The sequence below is a fragment of the Tinamus guttatus genome, unplaced genomic scaffold (assembly GCF_059628265.1).
Source record: "Tinamus guttatus ecotype Peru unplaced genomic scaffold, ASM5962826v1 Tinamus_guttatus_pri_ptg000653l, whole genome shotgun sequence".
NCBI classification, from domain to species: Eukaryota; Metazoa; Chordata; class Aves; order Tinamiformes; family Tinamidae; genus Tinamus; species Tinamus guttatus.
The window spans coordinates 1,185,868-1,208,020 of record NW_028289187.1 but is presented as its reverse complement, the minus strand read 5'-3'; the positions used below and the strand labels follow the sequence as shown (position 1 = coordinate 1,208,020).

The 22,153-nt window shown below is 38.1% G+C and overlaps 1 protein-coding gene across 1 annotated transcript in view; it reads right to left on the bottom strand.

Moving 5' to 3' along the window:
- GREB1 (growth regulating estrogen receptor binding 1) overlaps positions 1-22,153 on the bottom strand; it is a 50,188-nt gene that overhangs the window by 5,240 nt on the left and 22,795 nt on the right. The window contains exons 15-28 of the mRNA XM_088536243.1: positions 20,608-20,800; positions 19,871-20,007; positions 18,250-18,589; positions 16,607-16,722; positions 15,521-15,720; positions 13,396-13,485; positions 12,277-12,893; positions 8,736-8,838; positions 7,486-7,644; positions 4,718-4,860; positions 3,783-3,944; positions 1,995-2,199; positions 1,394-1,568; positions 241-459 (exon numbers count right to left, since the gene is read on the bottom strand). Of these exons, the coding sequence (XP_088392369.1) occupies positions 241-459; positions 1,394-1,568; positions 1,995-2,199; positions 3,783-3,944; positions 4,718-4,860; positions 7,486-7,644; positions 8,736-8,838; positions 12,277-12,893; positions 13,396-13,485; positions 15,521-15,720; positions 16,607-16,722; positions 18,250-18,589; positions 19,871-20,007; positions 20,608-20,800 (2,859 nt within the window). The remainder of the gene's footprint in view (positions 1-240; positions 460-1,393; positions 1,569-1,994; positions 2,200-3,782; positions 3,945-4,717; positions 4,861-7,485; positions 7,645-8,735; positions 8,839-12,276; positions 12,894-13,395; positions 13,486-15,520; positions 15,721-16,606; positions 16,723-18,249; positions 18,590-19,870; positions 20,008-20,607; positions 20,801-22,153) is intronic.

Below are 22,153 nucleotides of genomic sequence, written 5' to 3'. Positions count from 1 at the left end.
CAGGGCATGCTGCAGAGTACGTCTACCTTGTGATTCAAATATGACTGATTTATGTGGTAGTGTGGAGATCAATGTCTTTTTTTTTCAGCTCCTGGTGATTAAGGAAGGATTTTAACCATCAATTAAAAAAAAAAATCTGTCTGCATCAGATTAATGATCTGAAAAAAAACAAGCCCTGCTGTAAACCTAACTTTATTTTTGTCCATTATCCCTATAGGAAGATGCTAGTGATTCACTTACCTGTTCTGATTGTACTGAACATTCTGGGTCAGATCAACATTCAGCATGACAAAATCATGCACATGGCAACAGGAGAATGGTTCCTTGATCTCAGCACTGTTTGTTTTGCTGGCCCATTTCCTCATACCAATTAAGGCATAGTGAGTAACATTAGGAGTTGCTTCAATATTTTGCAGGATTTGCTTCAAAGAAACATTCCTTTCAGTCCATGTATATTCACTACAATAATTAGGAAAATATCATAAATTAAAGTATATAGAGAATAACCGGTATCTTACTCCAACTGAACAGGAGTTCTCAACAGCCCAAAGTAGTCACAAGTAATTTCAATACCATCCTACTTTACTGCAACTTCTCATTCTAATCAAACCCAAAACTCAGCTAAGGTTGATATAGTGGGGACTTAAATGGCAGATTCAAAACTCAGTCTGCATCTTTCAAGACTGTCAGTCAGGATGATAAACTTTTAAAGCTACCTGAGTAATAATCCAAATGCCTCAGAGACAGCTTCTGAATTGGAGTCATAACCTGAATGCAAAATATAACATCTGCCCAACCCACCTTAAAACTTCACAAAATAAAAAATTTTCACTGAGCTTAGCTGTCTTTGAAGGATTACTATAAATCCTGAATAGCAATGTCGCTGAGCTTAGCACTCTTCTGGGAAGAGATAAAAATACCTAGTGTAAGTAACGTAAAAAGGTAATGAAAATAACAACACCTCTTTGGATCTGGGGAAATAATAAAGGAGATATACAGACTGGAAGAGACCAAAGAGGTAGAGAAGTCAAAGCCCAATCTGCACAGACAGGTCTTTTAGCTTCCTTTGAAAATTTGTGTTAGAAATGGACATGCTAGTGCTAGTGTTTGCTCAGTATATCAGGAACTGTCCACAGAACCAGCTATACAAGCTATACAGCAAAGGCTATAAGGCACTTTAATTCTGTGGGGACAAGAATGAACAACAGGTCCTAAACTATGACATGCAAAGGTAGATGTCTAAGGGAACTATTTATCTTAATTAGGCAAATACTATTCTCTGCTCATACAAGGTGAAAGTTGTAGTTTTTATTTCAAACATGGCATTTCAAAACTGAAGGAAACTTAAAGAGATTAGTTTAAAAAGTGTATGTTCCTCGATTGCACTATTTACCTCTTCCTGTCTCCTGAACAGTCAACTTCTACCGTGTTCCACATAACACAGGAGTCATCCGAAATGACAATGAAGGGCCAAATATCCTGGGGTTTGATCCCCAGCTCCTCCTGCCGATTTCGTTCTAGCTCCAAGTTATGGTAAGACAACTCTTTTATCAGGAAGTGTGCAGCACCTGAAAGCGAGGACACAAACCATAAGATAAAAAGGGAGAACAGAAATTATGTTTCTAGCTTGTAAGCTTTTTGAAGGCAGTATTCAGGAGCTCATAACCAAGGAATTTATTAATACCGTAACCCTGCCCAGAGCCCATTTATTCCCCCAGCTGCCAAACAAGTCACTTAGAAGATCTCACTGGGAAATATGCTTGACTTCTGTGGTAAAGATTTATTAGTGTTTTAAGAGTTTGGTGCAATTCATCCAGTTTGTTTCAGATGACTGCTTCTGGATTAAGTACTGTAAATCACTGACTTTTCAAAGGGAGTCCAAATCACCAGATCAGGTATGCTAGCTACAAAGTGTACATCTGCATCTCACTGAATAACAGATCAAGAGCCCACGTTGTGTGTCTGCATTTGTAAAAGCTTTTTATTACACTTACCTACTCCTGCACTGTTGAAAATACTTGGAAGAACAAGCATGATATGGTTGGGCCAGTATTTCTTATATATGGCCATTTCATATTCCTTGACAACTAAAACATGCAGGTGACTGGCCCCATCCATTGCATGATATAAATTGAAAAGTCCATGTTCGTGACGCCCAGTAGTGGGAGTAAAAGTAGGACTTTTAATGTAATCCTCACTCTGTAAGTACAGAAACAAAAATATGAGGCTCCATATTAATATTTCATATTAAACTGATGTTTGAACAAGGCGGACAAAGTCCTTCAGCAGAAATCAGGTTCCCTGACACTGAGGAAACTTCATCTTTTTAAATCAGCCTAATAGGAAAAAGATGCAACTTTTGTAAGAGTTGGAAAAAAAAAAAAAGTTCTGTCACTAAGTTTAATTAACTGGTAAGAATGTAGTGGCTGGATAGGACTGCTGACTCTGACCTGCCAAGGACACACGCACCTCGAGGCTATATCTTACAAAGGAGTTAGGTCTGTATGAAGAAAGACCATGCACTGAATGCATTTACATTTACTGAATGCCTCCTAGTTGCTCCTCAGAGCCCTGTTTCTACAAATATTCAGGACTGTTCCAGTCTGGGCAACTTTCATCATCCTGGTTTCTACTAAGACCTTTAAGGATCCAGGATGGGGATGTGCTGCTCTGCAGAGTTCCCTAAGAAGGCCCTCACAGCTAACCGGATTTAAAACTGCCAAGAAAAACATGGGGGGTTTGATGGCAGAGAAAGGATAATTTCCTTTAAAGGGTAATTTAGTGTGCTTGGAAAAGTATTTTACAAGAGCTTTATAATCTAAATTTATATCTTATAGCACCTTCCAAACTTGCAACAAGATTACAAGTATCCACTCATAGTAGATAAACATTTGTTATTTTACAAACAACGAAGTAAAGAATATATGGATTTGGCAAAGCTTTATAGCAGCACAGAGGCAGAAGCAGGAAAAGAATCCACACAGACATGGGGCACAGCTTGAGTTATGTAGCTGAGCACAGATTTGTTGGGTGAGGATGAGCAGGAGGTCCCACGCTTGTGTGACACATCAGAGTTGCAGCCGTGTTGCTGCCTGGGTTCACCCACTTCAGACATGAGCTGGACATAAAAAAATGGAGTAATTGGTTTTTATACGCTTATTTTCTGCAGAATAGAACTGCTCCTGTTTACTACTGTTCCACTAATTTTTCCAATAATTCAAGCACTGTAACCTGAACCAGGCTCAGCTTGGTTGCAGCTATTATGAGTCACTGTAAAGGCCAACACTGGAGATAGTGTAGTCTAGATGGACGATCATGCAAACTGTTTTTTGCAAGTGCCATGTGATTCTTCAGACAGTCTTAAATCCATGACAAAGATTCTGTGAAAGCCTTTTTTTTTATTTATGAAGGCATTTGAGCATTTGTGCAGAATAAGATAGGATATTCTGGCACCTTCCTCTACAGTGAAAAATTGCTTGTTCTTAGTAAAGTATTTGATAAACACAACCACATCTCTGAGGCTCACTGCTGAAATCACTCTCACTTTAGTATCTTAATCCAATATCCAAAGAACTTTTACCCCCGATAAAAATATATATACTGTCCATTTTGGATAATGAGGAAAAGAAACAGTTTTGCTTCATGTGTCCCTGTCTGTGATAAAACACAAGCTTAGTGCCTCATGATCTCCTGACAGCAGGATCAGAAGTGTAAACTTTTACAGCAGGTCTTGTGTCTCTGCCTTCTGTCATGCATGACAGAAAATAAAATTATCCATCTACCTTATCTGTGACTAGTGGTAGCCTCATGCTTTCCAGCTGTCTCCCCGGTTGGCTAAAGACAAAATGATGTTCCTTTGACTTTGGAATGATAAAATGCAGCTGAATCTCTTCTCCCAGCATGGAATACGAAAAGGCAAATGCATGAAGACTGGACTCATACAGCTGAAGACGGGGGAAAAAAATTAAAAAGGTTATTCCAGTGGTTATAGCCAAACTTACTTTGAGTCTCAGCATAGTTCAAACACATTCATAACATTACTAAACAAACAAACGCTCACTGTTTTGCAGCATATTTTATCTCACAATTCACTAAGTGTTATGATTCCCTCTAGACTAGAATATTAAAGATAAGAAAAAAATTGTTCTCTCTTTTGAAATGATTATTGCAGTTCTGTCTTGCTGATGCTACCAAGATTTGTAGTCCACTCTGCTTATACGAATACTATTTCGCAGAAAAAAAGCCACAATATTTGCATTACTAATGCTTCTTCCCCACATTCCTGCTAAGGCAGAAAAGCACAGGATTACTCTGAGTAATACCAATCTATACACTATATACTGAATTCTCAATGCTGCACTGCTCCATCATCAAAATTAGTAACTCTTGCAGTTACCCCAATCGAAAAGTTAGCAAGTCCCAGTGAGAAAAGCTTATTGGGAAATCAGTTTTCACTGGTACGTAAAATGGTGGTTTCAGCACTGAATGAATTACTATATGTTAGGCAAGGAACAGTCCTCCGAAGTCCTCAAATCTGCAGTCCAATAACAGGAGACAAACTTCAAAAAGCATCAGAATCAGTAAATCAACTCTTTGTGGAACTGTAGATTACATACAAACAAATTGTAAACAAATGAAGACAGTGCGGGTGTATACAAAACTGGATTTATGCTTTGTGTGTGTGTTACTTGAAAGGTAATAATCTGGAAGACTTTACCTGGTACCTGGGATTGAAACCCATATACTGATGACACTGTTCGCAGTGATGGTAGGTGTTATATGCTGCATACTTGGATAGTCTCATCCGAGTTGTTTGACGTCGTGTATACATATCCTCCTGTCTCCTGCTCATTGATCTGTCTATTAAAAAAGAGGCAACATAAATGTAACATATATTCAAGAGCAGAATGTATTTCCATTCCTGTCACTTTAATGATCTTCAAGGAACGGTGCCAGGACTAAATACATGCAAAAAAAATGAATTCATTCTGAGCATAGTAAGTTTTATAAATTGCTTTGTACAGCAACTGAGAGTACAAACTTCTGTCAGTCCCCAGTTATGATAATTCTGTATGGATTTCAGGTAAAGCTGAGGTGTAAGCAAATTCAGATGAGTAAAACTATCATATAGCTGCTGCTATTACTGGCTGAAGGCCACCCATAAAAGAGGGTTTTCAACCTCAGCTCACAGATTTAAATACAACTGAAGCTTTGCATGATAGACTTTTGCTCTCCTATAATGGATGTCACCATAGATTATGTGAAATGATCTTAGCAAATACAATGTTTAGCAGAAACTTATTTTTTTTAAAGGGAAAAAAAAAGGTCTCTCCTTTGCAGGAGGCGGAAAGATGAAATTTAATGTCAACCTCTAGTGAGGACATCCATCAATGCAAAAGTGAACTGAAACTGCTAAATCATTCTTACAGATGCCATGTTGCCTTTAATTGAGAATCAAATAATTTAAGCTGGAAAGCAGTTCTTTTCTGTGTCGTAAGGTCAACACTGCACTCAAAAGCAAGGCCAGCTGCAATGTTAGATTAGGTTTTTCATCAACTTGTCCTGTCAAGTTTCAAAAATCACCCAGGATGAAGTTTCCACAGCTTCTCTGAACAACCTGCTCCAGGGTTTGGTGACTATTATTCTGGAAATATCTTTCCTACCATCTAATTGTAATTTCCCCTTTTGTAAACTGTGTCTGTTGCCTCTTAGTGTTACACCAAGAACCTTTAAAAAATTTACTCTGTAATCTCCCACTAGAAAGTTAAAGATAGCAATCAGTCTTCACCCCTAGATTTATCCAAACTGAACAAACTTAATTCTCTCTGTTTTCCTACACATATTATGTGCTTCAGGCCTCTATCCATCTTGGTGACCCTCCACTGGACTCACTCCCATATGTCAAAGCCTTTCTTGTAGTGGCAAACCCAAACTTGACTCCAGATGTACTCTTGCAAGTGTCAAATTTAGAAGAAAAATCCCTTCCCTTCAGCGGCTGGCTACATTTTTACTCAGTCCAAGCAAGCCTTTAGCCCAAGGGAGAACGGAGAAGTCATAATGAAATTCTTGTCCACCAAGACCAGCAGGTCATCATTTTCAAAACTTCTTTCTAAATGGTTGGCCCCAACCTGAATAGCTCCAAAAGGTTATTCCATCCCAAGTGCAGGACTCTGTATTTGCTCTTGTTGAATTTCATGAGGAACCCAACAGTCCATTTCTTCAGCCTATCAAGGCTCTGAATGACAGTGCTACCTTCCAGCAAATTGACTGTTCACTTAATTTGTTATCATCTGTAAACTTGTTGAGGTTGCATTTTTGTCCCTTTGAGTACCCCAGTATCAGCCCCTAAGGTTTTCCATGATTAAACAGCTGTCAATTAGATCTTGTGCAACTTATTATCACACTTTGAGTTCAGTGGTCCAGCTGATTTTCACCCACTTTATAATGCACCTGTCCAAACCATGTGCCTACATAGGCCAAGAGTATAGACAAGTGGGTCAAAAGCCTTGAGGGAGTCAAGGTAAAACCACTAGTCTTTGTCCATAGTGCATTTCAGCATAAAAGGCAATCCAGTTGACTGAACACAGTTTGCCTGTGATAGAGCCAAGCTAATTGTTCCCAATCACTTTCTTGTCCTTTATGTGCCTAGACATATTTTACAGGATAATATTTTCTGTAATTGTTCTATTGTTCTGGAGACTGAGGGCAGACTAACTAGGCTATAGCTTCATGAATCATTCTTCTTGTGATCCTGAAAAGGGGCATGATGTTGGCCTTTCTATAGTCTTTCTCACCCAAATCCCATGATATTTTAAAGATCACAGCTGTGATTCTGTGATTCTTTAATGTTGGCCAGCTAGTCAACATGCTTGGATATATCCTGTTCAGTCCCATGGACTTTCATATGTCCAGCTGGCTCATGTAGGAACATATTCAGAGAGCTATTTTACAGGATGCTTTCACTTATCAATCTATCTGTAAGCCTTTTATATTCCACAGAAAGAAACAGACACATCTAGTCTGCATTGAACTATTATTTCAAACATCTGCTTTAAAAGAGATAAATTATGCTTAAGAAGTGCTTATTTCTCATTACAAACTACTGAAGGAGTCAAGAGGTCTGAACCTCACCGTTACAATCCAAACCTAAAAACAATTTTATGTACAAAAATAATTTTAGTTACTTAAGTCATTTCGTTGCTACAAAAAGGAAAGTACCAATACATAAAAACATTCAAATACACATTTTTTGTCAGATCACAACTTTTTAATGAAAGACAAATTATTTAGTAGTCCATAAAACAATCATAAGGCTCATTCTCTTAATGTGTCCTCTATGAAAGTTCAAATCCTTTCTTAATATGTCTTAGTCAAGTGTAATTCAAATAGTTACACTCTGACCCTTCAAAATTCAATGAGATTCTCACATTAAAAATAAATGAAGACATGTATGTGTATTACTCCACATATATTTCAAATTCTAACCTTCTCTGTTTATAGTCTGAAGCTTTGTACAAATCAGACTTGCATCTTCATATTTTGGATCATGGATAGTGTAGTCAAAAGGGATCTTCTTAAATGTTTCCAAATCTGGCCACACATCTCCAGGCTGATGGTAGTATTGATCAGATTCATCTTTTACATCTATGATAGTATTAAAAACCAAAAAAAATAATTACAATTACAATTTTACAATTTTAAAATCTGTCCACATTTTTATAGATGGCTTTACCATGCCTATTGATTTGCACCATTTTTTTCTTCTGTAATTCTGAGACAGCAATATTACTATGCATAAAGAGGTGCAACTTTGAACAAATATACCTCATAACTCAATGGAAATCCTATTTTATATCTTTGCAAAACAACTGAATCTGCCTGGAGCAGCTGGTAGAATGATGATGAAAACAATATCGCAGTCCTGATAAGGCTGATCTACTTTTATCCAGGCATTAGAAGTCCTTCCACACACATGTACCTAAGTGACGGAATTAATTAAAGCTGATAGCAAAGCCACCCAGGCAGGAGGACTTTGAGCACAAACAAGTAAGTTCTATTGAGAGGCTGAAGGACAGAAGGTCCTCTCCAAATCAAGCCATGTCAGTGACAAGGTCACTGATTCCTTCTGCTCATCTTCATGCTTCAAATATGAATTATTCCTGGAATTCTCCCCAAAGCACACAGACTGCTTACACAAACATCTCCACTCACAGACTGGTCACCTTTTCCACAGGTTTGTGATAAACACTGGGGAGCTGTTGTTTCCCATGAACAGCTCAATGTGGAGGAAGACTACTCCACTTTTAGGCTACTGCCTAAAAACAGACCTCAAAGACAGCAGCTGAGCCACAGTACCACAGTGAACTACCTCAGCAGCTTCCAGCCAGCAGGTGACTGAGCCAGGCACCATGCAGACAGCATCCACCTAGGGCTCTCCACTGCCCTGGAGATCATGTGGTCCAACCCCCTCTTTGTCAAGCAGGTCACCCATATAAATGTTGATGATGAAGTGTGTGTTTTTTTGATTGAAAGGAAGACTAAACTGAGTAAAATAATAAAATATTCTTAAGTATCAGTTAAAGATAACATTAAATTTTTCTAAAAATATTTCAGTAAAATAAATTAACTTCAGTCAAAGGTGAAAAGCATAGAATATGTAAAGCAAACTATAGTCAAATTAACATAGCAATTTCCCACAGTCTCTTGAAGCAAAACTTTTTATGTCAAGAACTTACTAATGTTGATCTCTTCCTCATCATAAACATCCACTTCAGTCAGTCTAATCAGCATTCTGGACAAAATACTGAGGAACTGCAGATAGGCACCTGTTTTCCCTATCTGTAAACATACGAATTAGAAAATAAAAAAGTAAGCTTTCTTTTCGCAACATGTTACTTTTTCAAGTATTTGGAAACTGGAACGACTAATGTAATATAACTTTGTAGTAATATAGATCAAAGATGTGCATAAATATTCAGTGCATGTATATTTCTATATTTGCATATTCCTAAGTATAAATTACATGTTTAAATACTCAACAGTTTTGTGCTTTGAAAGACAGTCTTTGAAACTGAATCAAGAAAAAAAATTGGTTTGGTATCTATCATTCCTATACATAATAGTGGTGGAAGAAGATATATTAAGTTGGTAAATCTTTTGCATGTTTCTTTGGGTGCTGTAATCCAAAGTAAGGTGAGGAAGTTTTCAGAGAACTGAACCCCAGTGTTACCGCAATGATACCATAGAAATAAATTAAACAATATGTCCAGTGGCTTTACAGAATTGCAGATAAGTTTTTAGAGGGAACAAACCTCAAGGTCCTCTTTCTCAGGATTTATCTAGATATAATGAAGGAGCCCTAAACATTCAGAAAGGATTTGATATACCAAACTTCCTTTCAATATGAAACTATAAAAAAGGAAAAGGAAATACTGGAATTATGTAATGTCTACTACATCCTTTCTTTCCAAAGGATACACTCAGACAACTGCTTTCTTAACCAAATGATTTTAACAGTATTTTCAGTTAGTGTTGGAGGCATCTAACAGGATGAAAGTCACTTGTACTGAGCTGTTTAATGATGTGTATGGATTGATGGAAAGTAGCCTTATGGCAAAACATTTTGACTAATCCAGTGGGTCTCTGTGAGAGAATGGTGACCAACTGCATAGTGAAAATTAGAATTTTGATTTACAAGTATACTTATTTTTACTCAAATATGGGTTTTATGTTATACTTTCTAACCATTAAATTTCTTCCCAATTTGAAGTTTAGTATAGTGCCTGATCAAAAAAAAAAAAAAAAAAAAAAAAACTTTATAATCTTTGAGAAATACAATACTCTCTCTGTCTCCTATTCTGGCTGACATGTTACTCACATTCAAATTGGTACTGTCTAATAATTGACTTCTGTTGAGAACATGCCACAGTCTTCTGCTTATATCTGTTCAAGCAGTGTGTAGCATAATTCCAAGTAGATATTATCAAACAAAAATGTGAGTAAAACATGTTTCTGGAAGGAAAATGATTTATTCACAAAGAAAAGTGGAATTTTGTCTGTATTTTGCCTATATATTACCTATTAGAGACCTTTACATTATATTGATAAAAAAAAAACAATAAACAACCAACATACTTTATAGATCTTCTTTAGTTTATAGCAGTTTTTAGTACTTTCAGATGTCAAAATGCTAAAAGAAGCAGTGCAATTATCTTTTCCCACATATTGAAATGAACATAAACCCTTAAATTAGGACAGCTAGAGAGAAAGGATGTTATTCCTAATTTAATCCAAAAATCTGTTCTGTGTGAAATTACTCATCAGAAAGAACAGAATATAAAAAAAAAAATACACGTGAAGAGTGTGTTTTAGGAACTAATGCACTTAGTTTAGGAACTAATGCAAACTAATGTTTTAGGAACTAATGAATTGGGTCACTAGTGTGATCCAATACAAGGAAATAACCTGCATTTTAGAGAAAGATGGAGAAGGAATGCAGTTTCAAGGAACGGAAGTGATATAGAAGGTAATATTCACTGCCATATCAAGGGCCAAAAGGAGCCTTGACCAGTATTTCAAAGGAGGGTTTAACTTGATATGGAAAAATGGTGAATACCACAGCCTGGAAGAGAGACTAAGCTGCCAAATGGAAAATACCATGTGTGTTAAACCCCAAAACCTGCTTACAAGTGCAGGGTATGCTGTCAAGTTGTCTCTGAATGACTTCTCTGAAAACTACACAAATGCATTTAGGACCCCAAACCAAAACAATAAAATTAATTACTATATTAACTATATTTACTTATGAGCTTATTCTGCTACTTAGAGTACCTTTGGGAACAGTATTTCTTGTTCTTGTTTTGCATGCATATCTTGTTGTTTATGCATATCTTGATATATTTGCATATCTAATATGCAAATTCTATCATAAATTGTCGTGGTCTGTGTTTTTCTTAGTCTTCAGCAAATATGGACAATTTAGATCAAAGGAAATGACAGTAGTGAAGAAATGCTCCTCAAAGTATTTTTCAGAATCCTTTATGGATTATAGCAACATTTGCGAGCAGTCACAACATGAAAAGCCAATTTATACTGTTCTTATCCTATTGCAGCACAATTTGAGTATAAAATGGAATAAAATAATGTAATAACAAAATATAATTCCCCTTCTCAAAGGATGAGCATAGAAGAGAGGGTCATGTTGCAACTTAAATAGTGACCATGTTTAGATGAATTATTTCAGTTGATGTTACAATAACTAGAAGTATAAGTCTTTGTCTTGATTTGAAGTTATTTTCTCTAACTTCTGAACTTCATATGCCATGTATATGCTCTCTATAAGCATGGTGTTTCTCCTCTGCCTAGCTCACTGCCTGATACTTCAGCAAAACATCAGACCTTACCTGGAGGTAATGTGCATTGAACTAGGATACACCTTGCTCAGACCTAATTACTATATATCCATTTCTATGTATCATTTCAAGCTAATTTAAAAACTCTTTGATCCTCATTTTGTGAGTATAGCTCTGCAAATGCAAATCAGGCCTCTTGTACGTGTTAAAATCATAGAATCATCATAGGATGCTTAATGTTGGAAGGGACCTCTAGAGATCATCTAGTCCAACCCCCCTGCACACGCAGGGACACCTAGAGCACGTGGCACAGGACTGCATCCAAGCGGATTTTGAAGATCTCCAGAGAAGGAGACTCCACAACCTCTCTGGGCAGCCTGTTCCAGTGCTCTGTCACCCTCACTGTTAAGAAATTTTTCCTTAAGTTCCTGTGGAACTTTTGGTGCTTCAGTTTATGGCCATTACCACTAGTTCTGTCGGTGGCCACCACTGAAAATACCTATTTCTGTCTGCCAAATGAAGAAAATAGATGAAATGCCTTAATAAAAAACTCCCAGCTGACTTTAGATTGATCATAAGAAAATGTTCTTTTTGCAGATCTTCAATTCATATTTAAAATGTAAATGTTTATTCACCTTAAACAAATTGAAATGGTACATGGAAATATCTTCTGAGCTCACCGTCTTTTAAAATGTTAATCTAATATAAAGAGACTGACAAAGAACATTGCTACCACTTCATTGTCCTTGAATTCATTTTAACAGTAAAGAAAGGAAGATTATTTGCTAAAAGAAAATTAGGCAATAAAATAGGTAAACAAATTAAAGTACATCTGAATGATAATATCATTAATCTAATCTCACTGAGATTATGATAAAAATTAAAGAAAATAAATCAATGATAATACCTTGTTCTTATTACACACCTGTGGTGGCCCACTCAGCAGCAGCCTCCTTGGGTGAAAGGTGTCCATCCTGCCCTCATTTCTGTTACTGTAGTCCATATGGATTGGCTTGGGAACTGTCCATTGACGGTAGTATAGAGACTGCTCCGTGCATGTCATCATTTTACTCATAAGAGGACGAAAAGAACTTGCCCACATCACCGAATGATAAGGCAAGAGGGAAGATGACTTTGAAAGTCCAGTGCTGTCAGTAGATGTAACAATGTCATACACCAGCTTGGGCAGGAAAACTATAGGAGGTTGTTTTGATGCTTTGGTCATGGAACATTGAGAGTTTTGTAGGATGAAGGTGTTATGAGTGGATGCAGAAGAGGAAGAGGAGGAGGAGAAAGGTGAGGAGGATGAAGAGGTGATGGAAATTTGGGCACTTTTTATATTTTGTTTTGTATCCAGTTGTTCAGATACAGGTGGCAAGTGTTTGCTGATCACTGTTTGTGCCCCTTTGTCTACTTTCTGCTTCTGCCTTTCATAGTTATTTGTATTTTCTTCAGCACAGCTGCTTAGGACTTGGTGGGAGGATTTTGTTGTATCCCCTGTTGTTATCAAAGGAGGAGATGACTCACTGCAGAATGCTGTAACTAAAAGAAGAAATCTATTTCAACACAATGCAAATATCTCTGCAGGTCAACAGCCATAGTTAAACACAAAGAAATTCTTTATATAGAGTATCCACCAAATAATGCAAATCCTCCTGCTATCTTTCATTTTAAACACGCAAGAAGTCTTACTGGGACTACTTGTCCCATTAAGTCTGAACATGACAAGTGGCTTCCAAAGTACTGAAGCAAACAGGAAAGCTTTCAGTGATTGACCTCTTCTCTCTCCTCTATGGATTCTTTACTAAATTGAGCCAAGTCTTCATCAGATACTTTCATCACCCCTAGGGGACACTCCTAGCTACGGGCCTCCAACTAGACTGTGCACCACCAATCACAACCCTCTGAGCTCTGCCGTTCAGACCATTTCCAATCCAACTCACTCTCTGCTCATTTAACTCATCCACAAACTATTTCCTCATTAGACTATAGAGATGTCTACAGAGAGGCTGACATCTAGAGATAAATGATTTTAAGGTCTTACTGGAAGCTTTTGAAGAGAGAGATGAAGATGCAGAGTCATGGGAACAAGATCTTTCTCTTTTCATGGGACTTCTCTTTTCTGAAGCAGAGCCTGTTTCATGAATGGTGACGGGGGAAAACAAAATGCATTTTAAGTAAGCCTCTAAGAAATTACAGCTACATTGTAAAAGCAAAGGGTGAGGAAAAGCAGGTAACAGCCTTCTGGGTTCTGATCTCATTCTGACACTGTTCTCAGCATACAGAGTATTTGTATCATGCAATACTGGTTCAGCCTATGGACAGATCTACTTATGCTCAACTGCAGCCAAGAGACAGGAATTACTAGCCACGTGTCAGCTATGTTATCCTTTTCCTACCCATACCTACTTTCCACACTATTTCACTGTCAGGGAAAGCAACTGACAACAAGATCTATTTTGTAAGCATGTTATGAAATTACCTTCTACCTCACACACTACAGGTTTGTGGCTAGATTGTATCAGAATTTGGTGATGACAGACTATACTTAGCTACCAAGGATATTCAGTTGCCATTCCTAGCTTAGGTTTCTAGGAAAAAAATGCTTTTTTTTTCTGTAGAGTTTTGCTGTAACACACAGAGACATAAGCACAGAGAGACATAAGCTCCAGGAGACATGTCAGACCATGGATTTTTCTTAGCGATCTGAACTGGATTCTGGAGGAGCTTGCCTTGCTTCATGGACTAGAAGAGTAGCCTCATAACTTTGAAGCCTAAGTGGAGTTCGATCACTTACAATCTGGGCTTACTTTACACTAAATGGAGAGAAGTAGTCATCGCCTCAGATGCAGACTATTGTGGACAGTGTGTGTACAACCTTAGGAGTTTCATATTCAGTGGTGGCCACCAACAGAACTAGAGGTAATGGCCACAAACTGAAACACCAAAATGTCTTCCACAAGAAGATATTCCACAGGAAAAAATTCTTAACAGTGAGGGTGACAGAGCACTGGAACAGGCTGCCCAGAGAGGTTGTGGAATCTCCTTGTCTGGAGATCTTCAAACGCACTTGGACGCAGTCCTGTGCCACGTGCTCTGGGTGACCCTGCGTGTGCAGGGGGGTTGGACTAGATGATCTCTAGAGGTCCCTTCCAACCCTAAGCATTCTATGATTCTTACATCAAAGGTATATATTTTATTAAATAGTTGATTATTTCCTTATCCTGGTCTGCTAGCCTTATTATTAATAACAGCTTAATAGATGAACAGTAATTAGTTCTCCTCCTCCTCAGAGTATAGAAAAAGAAATGGTAGCCCACATCATGAGAACTGACTAACATATGGGGTTAAAAAACCCTTCTTTTCCACAGTTGCAAGTCAAAACAGACAAGAAAGAAAAAATATTAAGAACTTAATGATGCCTAATAATGTCCATCAACTGCCACCCAAAACAAAAATCCTGTTCCTAAGTAAATTACTGTGGCATATTTTCACTTTTATGTATTTACCTTTGCACTTGAAAAAATACTCAACAATTTCACACTTTCCATTTGAATTCATGGGCATTTCCAAGAAGTGCTCTAAAGTTACTACACTCCAGTATATTCTCCTGCCATGCTATCTAATTTTGCAAAACTAGAGGTGATTCAGCTTAACATAAAGCTCCCCCGGGAAGAGCCTCCATCACTGGCAGTATGTCAGCATGTGTTGGGCAGCATTTGCCAGGGCCAGTTTAGGTGGAGCTGCCTCTGCTGTGAGGAAGGGGATGGGATTATGCTTCCCAAGCAGGAAAGTGTGGACTTCCCAGCTGAGGGGAACGCAAAGTTTTACTGAGTGTGTTCACTTCAGCTCCATGAGATAGCTGCTAAAACACATAGGACAAATCAAAAAGAGCACTACAGGAGGGAGACAAGAAAGAAGAGAGTGCAAAAATGCAGCAGCAGGATTGCCCCAGATTAAAAGGAAGCAGCAACAGTGGTCCTTGGGCAGCGAGCAGGGAAGGATGAGGAGACAGAGACTCAGGGAGATAAAGGGAAGCAGAGAAGCAGAGTTGACTCAGTAGGGCTAACTCCAGAAAGCCTCGTTGACCAGATGCCCATGCAAATCCTGCTTTTTCTAACACAGCTCAGTCATTTTACAACTTCTTTTATTGTTTCTGCTAATAATACCTTCTGTTGCTATTTCTTCATCTTCATTATCAGTGCTGCTTAGTTTTTCTGGGTCACTCTCTAACACATCACTCACAACTGCTTTCTCTGTATGAATTTCTGAGCTCACAAAGTACGCTGCCAAACCAAGCTCTTGCTCCAAGGTTGTCCTTACCAAAGACGATGAATTTATTAAACGTAGGTCACAGTATCTCAATGATCTGGAGAGAAACAGAGGGGTAGTATGAAAACCACTGTAATCTGCTCTTTTATTTCTTTCACACACATAGCCAAAGAGGAATGTTGTCATGATCTGCTTAATTTATGGATGAAATGGAACACAATTTACCTTTTGTGCTTGATAAGTTTATCACTGTGGCACATAAAATTTTATTATTTTCAATCTATTTAAGTAATTTGATCTAGTGTACTGAAAATCAGCATGAGCATAAGAAGCAAAATATTTATGTGGGTTCTAAACCTAACACAAAAATAGGAATCAGTCGACTATACAAAAGCATCTATTGCCATTTTGAGGGTGCCAGGGCATCAGATCTGCCTTCCAGGTGCCACTCCAGAAAGCAGTGCCCTCCCCATGGGTCTTGTGCATTTTGCAGATACCCTGAGGCATTAGCTCTAGCTACCTTTCTTTAGGCACCCTTACTCTCTCCATATAGCTGAGACATATCTCAAAACATTTTTTGAGCTAGTTCTATCATGTTTATATCAAGGGCCAAGTTTAACTTAAGGGTAATTTTGCATGTTTACAAGTTTAACTTGAGCATAATTTTGCAAGCTACCTAATCCACCTGTAAAACAGGAATTGCCTCACAAACCTCAAAAGGTTTGAATCTCGTAGCAGAAGTCTCAGTTCTATCCTTCATTAATTTGCACTGCCCTAGATAAACCAACTGCCATTTCCAGCTCACACAGTTTTTGGATGCATGATACAAATACTGCCAAAAATGAAAACAAAAGGTCTTGCTACTTAAATCACAGTTTTGGGCTCCCACAACTTACGACAGAGCTAATAATTAGCCATCTGATAAGCAATGGACAAAAAAAAACTGCCACTGAGAAAATACAGTATTGTCAGGATCTTCTTACCGTGGCAAAGACTCCCCTTGTGGATCCATACCACTGAATATCAATATACAAGGCAGACCTTCCAACTCCAAATAGGTCTGTGGCCTCCAGTTCACATCTTCAATTTTCTGCCAGACCTGATTAAGGTAAGAGAGTGTTGAGCATATACATAGGACACAATTAAAAATATAGAAAAAATACTTTATTATCCATTTATACAGCGAATGGATGTTCTACCAAAAGAAGCTACAGAGCAGTAGGTAGGTTCCACAACTTCCTAGCACATTACTGGTTATCCACCTTGCCTGCTGCAAGGAGGAGGAGACAAAGTGTTTTGGCCTGAAGTGTTAGATACCACAGCAAGGAGCTGCCTTCATCCCTCCTCCCAGGGACACCATGGAAGGAGTGCCTATCTCTTGCAATCTCTCCTTTATTTCCCCTCCCTGGCTCTACCCTGGCATTTTCCTTGTATCCTCAGCACATAGAGACAATAAAGTTGAGTAGGAGTTTCTAGGGCGAGAAGAGCATAGAGGACTGCTTCTCGTGGCAGCTAAAGTATGGATCCGTGAGCCTAAGAAAGGAAATGAGATAGGGGTGAAACTTTGAAGGAACAGGGAAAAGCTGGAAGTGCTGAATACACACACATACCGCTGTCCTCATTTGCTATCTTCTTAAGCCTCGGGAAGTCCCTCACTTCCCCAGAACTGTCAATTTTCCTGATAACTTCAAAAATCATTTGACTGCTTAGCATCAGGTAGTGCTGCTTTACACACACCTAACTTAGGACGTTGTGCTGTAGCACTAACCTACAAATAAGGAATGAGCAGTAGAAGCAACAGTACGATGGTTCAACCTCTGGCAGTGTTCATTTAACACTGTTGTGCATGCTGGAGAAAATAACCAGGATATGACTCTGAACTAATACTGATTCTTCAGGATTAATCACTCCTAATCTACAGAATGAGATCAGTATTAGGCCCTGGATCTCAGAGAATTTTTTCTAATGTGTATCAAAGCAGAATGTATTGTACATTGTACAATATATATATTTTATACACACTACCTTGGTGATCAAGTGATAGACTGTGTCAGAGACTTTTGGCTATAGAAATGAGCCCAGGCCCTGGACATAAAGGAGTGAATCCATGCATCTACGGATCAACACATGGTCCAGACAACATCGAATACTGAGACGTGAATACTGGGCTGTTCTAAGGAGCGTACTGACTTTGTGCCTCCATGCCATCTGCTGGTGACCAGAATAACTTAACTCTCAACTGGTCACTGCCATGCTATGACTATGATGAGTCTGTGACAAAACGGTGACAAGACTGTGACAATTTTTAGTTGTCTTTTTTTCCTTATTGTTCATAGTCCATACATATAAAAACAGTTCAACTGTTTGGGTTGGTTGCTGTGGAAGTGAAGTTTTACCTATACTAGTTAATATCAGGCTGAGCAACTAGAACATAACTAGAGGTAGGATAGTACAGGAAACACAGAAGATAAGTTCAAAATATCAAAATATAGAAGTCATACTCCTTATATTATTTTTATTTTAACTGCTAAGACTTGCACTTCAGCTTGTGTTCTTACCAATAAAATCTCCCACCTACCCATCTAATGAAGTGTGTGCTCCCAGCATATGTCATTCTACAAGTTACCTTTAGTTGCTCCAAAAAGTGCTTTCCTATTGTGATTCCAGAACTAGGATTTCCCAGGATTATTTCAAAGTTATCTTCAAGGGCTAGTCTTTCCCTTACATTATACAGACGCTCATAGGCCACGGCAGCCAGTGGAGTGCATGGGATTCTCAACACTACCATGAGGCCATGGCCACTAGGACATTGTCTTGATGAGTTTATTAAGTTTTGGGTGATTTCCAGGGTTTCAACTGAGGTATAATTCTTCATCTGGGAAAGACCACACACTGCCATCATAGCTGCAGAGTAGTGTTGTATGAGGACAAATGTCCTTATCACTGCGCTGTGTAACCTGGGGAACCTGAAATAAATGGTAAATTAAATGGTGAAATATTAGACAGCCAAAGTGAGAAAGCTAACGTTTTACAAAATAGAGCACACTCACAATTTTACCCTGTTACAAATCATATCTATTACTCAAAAGAACAGAGTCTCACCAGATTATAGTCAGGTGGTCTTTTCAATGTATCATTTTGCAATCACAACTGACCATGTCTCTCCATTTCTTAATAAAGATTTAATAAGCAAGAAGTCCAGTAAAGTTACAAGATCCCAATTTACCAAGCAATCAGAATTTGCTAATGCATGCAGCAGTACAGTGGTTCAAAATGAATATACTTGTCAATGGGTACAGTACTCTTCATGATATGTTGATTCTATTCTCATATGTTTTCTTACTAAAATCCCAAGGCAATTACTTCCTGTTTCCAATGGGATCAAAAATATAGGTAGCATCCCAGGAGAGCTCCATGTTCCCAGGAGCTTCCAGGTACATATTCTGCCTGAACGCCCAATTCATAGAAAGGAGAGAGATGCAATAATTTCTCATAGAAATTAAATCCAGGTGCACAGTACAAATAGGAGCTATTGCTCACTTAAAAAGGAGCCTAATACGTGGGACCAGAGTTCCCCAGGGTGCTGCAGCAAGTCCCAGCAACTAAGTGTAGGTGGGCTCAGTTAGCCGTTTCCCAGTTAGCAATACAAATATACACTAATATGTTTATTCTCTCTCATTCTTAAAGACCCAAGAGTTCATTCATAGTTGCACACAAGCGCATAATATGTCACTATTCTCTCCCAGTGATTTTAGACTTTCTGATTGCCTTCACAGAGAGCAAGAAAAACTAATTGATATGTTTTCAAATTCTGATGATATTCCACAGGTTTACTGCTGATTGATGTAGACAAATGATAGCAAAATCTCTTATTTCTTGTGGTCCAACTATATACATCAAAATCAGTCTAGGTCAGCAAATAATAATGTTAGATAAAAGCAATGATGCATTTGAGATTACACGATTATGCAGTCTGAGACGATTATAACCTAAAAGTAACTACTTGTTCAAATAACATCACATTGGGCTAAACAGTATTGATGGTAAGAGACAGTCTAGGCTGACTAGATTACAGACCAAATATACGGAAAAAAATGGAAAAAAGGATAGACAGAGAAAGTGTGTGAATAACTCTTAAATATACATTTTATCCATTGTTCAGCAGGGAAAAAAAATGAGCTTGTAGCACAATAACTCAAGTCAGTAGATGAATAATTTCCTAATTAAACCAAAAAAGTGTATTTTACCTCTTTCCCAAGGCCATAACCATTGCTTCAAAAGAGCTGTCATACCGAAGCAGTGGAATACTGTGTCCAGAGAGGGTGGACTCAATGAATTCTGACAGCCCGAAGTATTTCTTGTTTTCATGATATAAATCTACACCCTAGAACAAATGAGGAAAGAACAATTTAAAGGTAAAGCCTCTCAATTATTATTTTATAATTGATAATCACTGATATTTGATATATTTGCAATCCCTTTCTCTAATAAATATATATATATTCAGACACATAACAGAGGAGAGAAAGAAACAGAATTAATTTTTGTGAGAGAAGTTTGACTGATTTTTTTCCCTGTTTCTTTCTCTCTCCTTATCACTCACCATAGATGCATATATACATATATATATGCAGAACAGCTACATAGATATAAATATGTTCACATATATATACATATGAAGAAAAAAATGTATGTACATATACTGTACTATAATGCACTATAGTGATATCTTCAGATGTTTGCCATGACTCCAGTAGCTCATGAATTTTTAGCAGAGCTACTATAGTTTATAAAAGATATAAAGAGAATGAAAAAGACAGCAAGAAATGAAAGGATAAAGGGAAAAAGAATCTGTCACAAACTGAAGAGAAAAACAGCATGCAAACTTCATTCTTTTCACAAAAATCATGGGTCCTCCAAAATTTCGCCAAACATAAATGTAAAATAACTTACGAAAATCTCACAAAAGCCCCTCAAATCTTACATTGCTGTATGACGAAGGCCAGTGGATCTCATTGTAAGGGCTTATATGAGTATGCTGTGTCTGCAGCGCATAGGGGAAGGAAGTCACATGGAGGGTCACAATATTTGGTGCCTCTTTCACCTCCCTGCAGTTCAACAGTCTATCAACAAGTCCTGTAGACAGTTCTGTTTGAGGATAAAGGCTATGCATAGCACTGCAAAAAAGAAATCCAAAACTCTCCAAAGTGATTGTCACATGGAACATTTGTGTCAGTGGAATATCCTTACCTGGACATGAAATTGAATAAGCATGTACAAGATATTTAGGACTCTACTGTGCCCTACTTTTGTCACAGAGAAGGATAGGTAGAGAAGTTCAAATTATTTCACTGCAGCTGAAAATTTCCCCAGCTAGCAAATTATCAGCCTCTAACAGCCACCAGAATATGAGAGAAGGACTGAAAAGAAGCTGACATTACAGCAAGTTACCAATAGCCAGGCAGTCCTCTAGTAATTTTGGCCAGATTGTTAGTGTTGCCCTTAAGAAAATATAACTCTCACCTAAAAAAATCAAGATGGAAAATGACAGGCAGCAAGTCAGTACGACAGAAATACGACTACCTGTGATAGAGGAATTATGAACGGGAATAGTTACTGTTAGAGCAAATGCCAGTATCATGAAACACAGTCAGTTCTGTGCTTCACTGTAAACCTCAGTCCAAATCTATGATATCTAATTTCTGTCATTTACCTGCAATGACTAAATTACAGGCCTACTCGCTCCAGTCTTCTTCTGTTATCAGTGAAAAGTGATAAGTACCTCTAGAAACTGAGTCTACCCATGAACTATGACAGTCTTTGGAGATGCCTGAGTCTGCTGCGATTGTGTAGGCAATCCTGGGCAATTACACTCCTCATTTAGGCATCTCAATTAATTGGATTCGGGCAGGTGCCATGAATTCTGCTTTGCAAGGTTGTCATTTAAATATCATTTACACATTTTTATTTGATAAGAGGAAAAAACATCAGCGTTAATCACCCATATAGGTACTTGCCTGTCACTTATGGCTGTTATACAAATAAATACATCACAGGCTGTGACAGCTGTAACAGAGGTCACGTAAGCTCTTAAGACAGCGGAAGAGGAAAACCTCATATATATAAAAATGAATGTTTGGGGGAAACAGTCATTCTTAACCAGTGTGAAAGCCAAGCCCTTGTCATTTCATTTGCAAGTGAAATCCCATAGTGTTTGCTTACTGAAACACTACCATGTTCCCACAGTTGGAACATGCCCATCTTTCCTGAGCTCAGTATGTCCCCAAGCTCCTCAGTGCCCCAGGAGCTGGGAAGCAAAAACAGTCCAACTTCTCAGCAGGCCAAATGCTAAGAAACCAAGGAAATACGGCACTGTGCCGGGAGCAAGGAGCTCTGCAAAGCTGCCAGGAAGCCCAGGCAGCATCTGTCAGAAACTTCTGCTTCCCTCAGAAATTTAGCTGAAATCACTCTGTTTCCACAGAAGCTTTCAATTCTTACAAATTAATGATCATGGGCAGAAAAAAAACAAC